Raw genomic sequence first — 7,401 nt, forward strand, 5'->3', positions numbered from 1 at the left:
ACCACAGTATCAATTCTCACAATGTCAAGTCATGAGAAATCTTCCTGAGGAATGAGCCACGACTTCTGAAGACACGCCTGGGCCTCGGGCAGGTGAGCGGGCCGGCCAGCGCCCCAGTGAATCCCAGGGAGCTGCTGACCTACTGGAATCGGGCCCTTTTCCCTTTCAAAGTTTTCATTATTGAGCTCACTTCAAAGGTCACTCTTGACAGTCCCCGCTCATATTTACAAGTAAAACACCTTTGCACAACGGACGAGCCTGGACTGAAACCTGCAAGTGCAGTCTCTTCCGGCAACAGGTCTTTCCTTCTCTCTTTCCTTTCCTTCCCCTCCTTCTGCCCCCAATTACCCAGGCAGCACACACGGCTCGTCAGCTGTTGGAGAACTTGCCAGCCTTCCTGGACGGCTCGTAGGGCACGCGGAGGATGCTGGGCGTCTCCTCCATGACCCGCACGAGGAGGTTGTCGATGTAGTCCTCCAGCTCCCGGATGTGCGTGTCCTTCCTGCGCAGCAGCTCCTTGTGCCTCACCAGCTCCTGCAGGACCTCCTCGTAGGTCAGGCTGCGGTAGCCGGCAGTGGCATCGAAAGGGTTGCTGTCCTGGAACGGGAGAGAGGCCAGCACTTCAGTTCTCAGAACAAAATCAGAATTATTTGGAACTTCAGCTTCTGGTTTTTCTCTGTCCTTGGCGAGAGCCAACGTGACAGTTCACAGAACGGCTAGTCAGTTCTGAGGCAAGCACTGGGTCAGATCAGAGGCATCAAAGCCCTTATTCTAATGCTAAATTCTTCTACAATCATTTTTTACCGTGTGGACAATGTCCTAGTAAAAGAGACAGACATGCAGCTTAAGATTCAGATAAAATGTTCTCTAATAAATTTAACTGAAATAGGTAAAAATTAAAGACCCCTAAGAATTAACTTGAGGAACCATAGGAAGCTGTTGAAAACTATGCATTTGGACATGAGTTTAGTTCTCATCAAACTGCTCCCGCTGAACTGTAGTTTCATGCTGTGTCTTTGACTTTACTGAAGATGGGCACAAGCAGCAGCAAGATCAAATCTGCCTCTTCCAATGAAATGTTGAAGGCATTCGGAATTCAATCTTATAAGATGCTCCCATGGGAGTAACTTCTGATTTAATTTAGAGGCAAAGAGCGCTTCCTCCCCCGAGTAACTAGTTCATTTCTATCTCACAGTAGCAATGCCTATACACCTTATCTTATTTCCCTTTTTGCCCTTGTTATCAGGAAACTCAGAGTTCAACTATGATCATGTTAATATTAGTATTAGTATATCTACATTCTCTTCCTTTTCACTGCTGATTTACTTTGTGAAAATTATTCCATTAATGAAAATTCTTTTTACATTAATGTATAAATATAAACAAAAAAGAAAAAAGGCATTGACCTAATTTTCATTACAAAGCATTCTAATATTAAAAGAAAAATATTTCTCAAGAATTTAATAAACTATGTCATCATCCATTTATAGTGGATAGTAGTTAGATTTTTCATTATGTAAAATATAAAGCCCACACATAAATTACCAGTAGTATTTTTTATGTCTTTTTGTACATAGTTCTATCACTAAGCTCAACAAATTAAAATGTTTTTTATCACTTTCATTCAAAACATTTCCATTTGGCTTTAAGGAAAATAAAATACTGGGGAAATTGGTCTTGCTCTTTCAGACTACAGTATCTCATCTATTCAGTGGGAGACAGAAAATAGGGACCAATGAATGCAGAAGGTTCTTTTTCTGTTTTTCATAGACATTAAATTTGCCTTTACTCATTTTCAGGATCTACTTTAATTTGCTATGTGTCTAGAAGTTTCCATGAGTAAAGCCAAAGTGTAACTTTTTATCCCCTGTTCCCTCAGGCACCAGGATTGCCAACACCAAAAATCAAGCTTGAGTACAGGCATCAATTTGATGGGTAAGTTATCCAACCACACTTTCTTCTCCGGGATAACAATACAAGTCCAGGAAGGGGAAACCTCCCAGCCCCACAGAATCTGTCAGGTTCCGGAGAAGATCTCGCTGGCACCAGGCGGAAATGCAAAAGGTGCAGCTCCGCCCCACAGAATCTCTCAGGTTCTGGCACCAGGCGGAAATGCAAAAGGTGCAGCTCCAGCAGTGGCTCAGTCTGTTCAAGGGAAGAAGCAAGGCTGGAGGCACAGTGGTCAAACAGGTCATCGGTACAGAATGGCCGGCAAGGAAGGTTCGGGATTGGGAGCTGCGAGAGGCTGAAATGGCAGGTTCCAAACATCATCGAAGATGATCAATGCCATCACTAAGGACTTGTAGGTTTATTGCTGTGGGAGATAGGAAGCCTTCGAAGGTTTCCGTAGACAAGAAAGATATGATTGAAGCCACGTTCTAGAACAGTGATGGCGAACCTTTTGAGCTCGGCATGTCAGCATTTTGAACAACCGTAACAGAGAGGCTGAGATGGCAGGTTCCAAACATCATCGAGGATGATCAATGCCATCACTAAGGACTTGTAGGCTTATTGCTGTGGGAGATAGGAAGCCTCCGAAGGTTTCCGTAGACAAGAAAGATATGATTGAAGCCACGTTCTAGAACAGTGATGGCGAACCTTTTGAGCTCGGCATGTCAGCATTTTGAAAAACCGTAACTTAACTCTGGTGCCATGTCACATATAGAAATTTTTTGATCTTTGCAACCATAGTAAAACAAAGACTTATATTTTTGATATTTTATATATTTAAATGCCATTTAACAAAGAAAAATCAACCAAAAAAATGAGTTCGTGTGTCACCTCTGACACGCATGTCATAGGTTCGCCATCACTGTTCTAGGACAATGAAAATGGCAGCAGTGGGGAAAATCACTTGGAGGGGCTAAGATTAGTTATGAAGCTATTGAAATATCACAGACCAGATATTGATGAGGGCCTCCACCAGGTCAACAGAATGAATAGGGAGACTGCTAAGGGGAAGTGAGTTTAAGTTCTGTAAGATATATTTAAAACACCTTATTTTGTTTTAATATTAGAAACTGGGAAGATACAACTTCATGCGTTATATTACCTTTGTCTCTAAAAACATTTCAGAATGTTACTCTCCAACAGTTAAAGGACAATTCTGTTAATCTACTTTTATTCTCTTCTCTCTCAGATCAATTCATCTTTTTTAAGAGTAAGTCTCAATACACATACCCTCTCATGTATTGAATAGTTTAATTGGTCATGAATAGAGATATAAAACATGATTATAATTTCCTAGCCACATTCTTATTAAATAATTATTAAGCAGGTTTCTATAGAAAAGATACACTATAGAGGTAAGTATATATTTTTAAATTTATTAAAAATAAGCTAAAATTCCTCACTTTAACGTGAATAATTCAGCACAAATGAGACAGAGACTAACCTAGCTCTCACTTTGACAAATGAGATGTTCTCCAAGGTCTTTTAACTCTAAAATGTCCTGGTTTATATAGTGATATTTCTGAACTGCGTTTTTAAAAAGTAACACCACCCAACTAATGTGATTTCATCTTTCTAATAAAATATTCACTGAAAAATAGGGATTCTGGTGAGAATTGCAGGGATTCATGAAATTAAACTAAATGGGATTCGTTACTGATTGGTTGACTTATGTTTTTCTTAATTTAAGAATCACATGCTTGAGTCTCTCTAATCTTAATCAAATTATACACATATGAACTAACTTCTACAAACAAATTAAGGGATGAACATAGTTAGAAAATCACTTACATTGTTATATTTAGCACTATACCAGTAATACCAGAAAATGTAGCTAAAATATTTTTTAAATATTTCTCTAGAGACGATGAGGATGAAAAATGTCAAGCTATTCTTATTTTGACATAGTCTAAATTTTATTTCATGACTATCTAACAATTTAATCTCAAAATAATTAGTTATTATCCCGGAATAGTGTTACACTATACAGTCATAATCTAAAATATACAGTTCCATTATTCAGCTCATTTTGTTCCCCTACAACCTTCTAATACTTGTGCACAGGCAGACTTCCTGGAAATACACTTCTGACCTTTTCAATAAATTTTCCATTTGTCCTTTTATGTGAAAATTTTACCCCCAAATTTCTGCATCAAGTTTTTAGGCAGAAAACATTTTAGAAACACATGTACTATAAACTATATTCTGAAAAAATATATAAAATAATTAAAAAGTCTTATGCTTAGTTCCAGACTTTATCCCATATTTGAAAAGCAGGTAAATACCTTTTAATTTTAGGCATAAGATTCTTAAATTGATGCACTCAATAAATATATATCCTTGTTTGTTGATATAATTCCAAATAAAATAACAACTGATATCAATTCATATGTACAATAGAAAATTAAAATAAGCAAAAAAAAGTATTTTGCTTAAAGTGGAGAACTCTCAGGAAAATATAAATTATTGGTATAGACTCAAGTAACCTACATGGGATGCCTAAGTACTCAACATTATTTCCTCCAGCACTCCACACAGACAGCACATATGTTTTTAAGATGTCATCTTACATTGAAATGTAAATTTTTCTTCCTTCTTCCCTTTCACAACCAATTCTTTTTCATTCACACCCAACCTCTGTTAAAAATTTCCATATGCAGATATAAGGAATTAGGTGTTGGGTGAGAGAATAGAATTATTACATGAAGATTTCTAATCAAAATCTTAAATAACATATAGTTGTGCAAAAGACTTTTGAGAATCACTAGTGATCTATTTTTACTTTACACAGTAAACTAGGAAATGTATATATTTTTTACAATATTTAAATTTGAACAAAAGCAAATGATCAGGACTCAAAATAACTGAAGATTTAAAGAAAGGTTGTCCTGGTAACCAAATATTGGTGGGGCACTAACTGACATCCAAGGCAACTAGAGGAGAGAGAGAGAGATAAGACGAAGGCTTGGCATTCTCTGATCATCTCATTATTGTTCTAATGAGGAACTTTGCTCTGGGAATATCATCGCAGCTACTTTCACATCTTTTGTCCTACTCCCTTCATCTCCCTTTCAGTTCTTAATTAGGCCTTAAAGAGCTCACACTGCCCTTTCAACTGGCTACTGCTCCTGTTTAAACACTGCTTTCACAGACAGGTGTTGGCACTAGCATATAAGACATACAAACTTAATTACAAAATACTATGTCCAGAAGGGGGAAAAATAACTTGCTGGATGGCTATTATCGGAGAACTTAATGTAAATTACTTCAAACATCTTCTAATCTTCAACATAAAAATTGTTCAAATACTTTTCCTCAAAAAACGATTGGTCTGAGGATGGGTTCCTCCTCCTATTTGTATCTTGCAGTAAATTAACAACACCTAAGTAATCCTTTAACTGTCCTTAGAATCGTTAGTATTCCAGAGAAAAATAATCACACATCAAGGATTCTTTTATCACTTTTAAATCCTTTAACTAAAACAATTTTCACATTTTATTTCTTTAAAGAATTCTAAGGATGCTTTTACAGCAATAAATTACAAGATTTGGAAAAATACATTTACAAGCACATAGAAATTGTAATTAAGGTTACTTAACAAACAATAGCTACACATGAAATCGATTTTTTGATGTTTGCATTTTGTTTGAGATTAAGTAACTTGCCTGATAGAGTTCATTTTACTATTTGATCAAAGGCTCACTTCAGATATTCTGACATTTCTCGCCAGACTGCATCTTATAAAGACTGGAGTATTTATGAAGCATAAAAACTTACAAGTCATTTACATAAAACAGCAAGAACACGGCACAAAGCTTCTAGAATGTTTTCTATAATTTTAAAGAAATAACTACATTTAGAATGGTTTATACACTACCATGGTTTCTTCTGGGCATAGCTCATCATAGAAAATTGTGGTATGTTATTGCTTTAAAAAATTCTTATTATACATCTGGATCACACACATTAAGGGCAGATGGTTCAAAGAGCAACCACCAGCATCTTGGAGTAAAGGCTCTACTGTTATTCAATGAGAATTTAGTTTTCTACCAAGAACACGTGCCCACATTTTGATAAAGTAACTTCTGCCCTAGGTTTAATATATTTCGATTTGACTGAAGATGCAGTGGAACTCTGAACAGAGATCCAAAACTGGATTTCAAATAACAAGAGCATGAAGTTAAGATACCTGAATAATCTTTGCCAGATATGTGAGCTTAACTCGGCTGCTGGCTACACCAAGCCAGCCAATATGTATGGTTTTGTTCTGTCTGGGAAGGTTAGTGTCCTAAAGGTTCTTTCAAATGCACTCCTGGTTAACTGCATTTCCTGCCAGGATGCAAGATTGTTGAATGTTAATAAGCGTTATTATTCTTTCTTCAGTATTTGTCCCAACAACAAATCATTTTCTCCACATGGTCTTATTTCCTAACAATAATGTTGACCTTGCCATACAGCTTTCATATTAATTTTAAAACAGTCTGCAAACAAAATATGTATATGCTGAGCAGGCTTCAATTATAATTATGTTTACCTGAAGTTCTATTAATTGAATAAAAGTCACACCCTATCATATATTAAAAATAAAGACTGGGTTTTGCTTTTCTTCTTTCTCCCCAAATACTCATGCTAAGCTATAATCGGTAGGCAACAGGGATTCGAGAGGATGGGAGCCTTTCTGGAAACGTGTGCCCAACAGAAGGCTGGCTGTGGCTTGCTTTCCGCTTCTCTAACCCCCTCTGCAACTTACCGGGATTTTCCTGAGGTCTTCACTGCTTGTCGGATTTACATGAAAACTGACCAATAAAAGACAAAACACAAATGTTAAAAATGTATCATAGTCCACATGGGAGGAAACATAAAAACAGGACATTTTAAACCAACATTTCAGTAACAATTTCTAAAGTCCTAAATCACTCGGATGAGTGAAATTTAATCCAGGATGTAGAAGAAAACCAATATTTACTCAACATCCGAAAGCAGCTACAATTTTAAGCTTTGAAGGAAAACCCTTCAGTTATTATCAGAACTGAAAAACTTCACCTCCAAATATGTAGTTTCTAAACATTTTTAAACATGAGCGTTTTACCCAGTGAGATATTTTATAAAACGAAATTTCGTAACGTTATTATTCATTTTACATACACTCACCTTAGTCCTCCTGATAAAAAATGATGGAGAATTAAATAAATTTAGGATGGAAAGATTGTAGCATAGAATAGACAAAGCCAACTTTGCAAAAAAAAAATTCTACAGGTTTAAAGCAATTATCTTTTAAATTTTTAAACATCGGGCTATCAATAGGATACATTCAGAGTGCTAGGAACCATTTCTATCATGAATGTGATGTCTAAGTAACTGATCTTCAAAATTCAAATACCCAAATGGACCAAAAAAAAAAAAAAAAAAAGGATCTCTCTGAAAAGGGGGAAAGAAAACATCCCGGCTGAG

The 7,401-nt window shown here is 36.5% G+C and overlaps 1 protein-coding gene across 1 annotated transcript in view; it reads right to left on the reverse strand.

Annotated features, from left to right (window-relative positions):
* Window positions 1-6: 6 nt before the first annotated feature.
* Window positions 7-7,401, reverse strand: part of RAB11FIP2 (RAB11 family interacting protein 2 (class I)) — a 33,577-nt gene continuing 26,182 nt past the window's right edge. Inside the window, exons 4-5 of the mRNA XM_006754896.1 lie at window positions 6,701-6,746; window positions 7-597 (exon numbers count right to left, since the gene is read on the reverse strand). Of these exons, the coding sequence (XP_006754959.1) occupies window positions 370-597; window positions 6,701-6,746 (274 nt within the window). The 3' untranslated portion in view covers window positions 7-369. The remainder of the gene's footprint in view (window positions 598-6,700; window positions 6,747-7,401) is intronic.

This window comes from Myotis davidii, unplaced genomic scaffold (assembly GCF_000327345.1).
Source record: "Myotis davidii unplaced genomic scaffold, ASM32734v1 scaffold72, whole genome shotgun sequence".
Lineage (NCBI taxonomy): Eukaryota > Metazoa > Chordata > Mammalia > Chiroptera > Vespertilionidae > Myotis > Myotis davidii.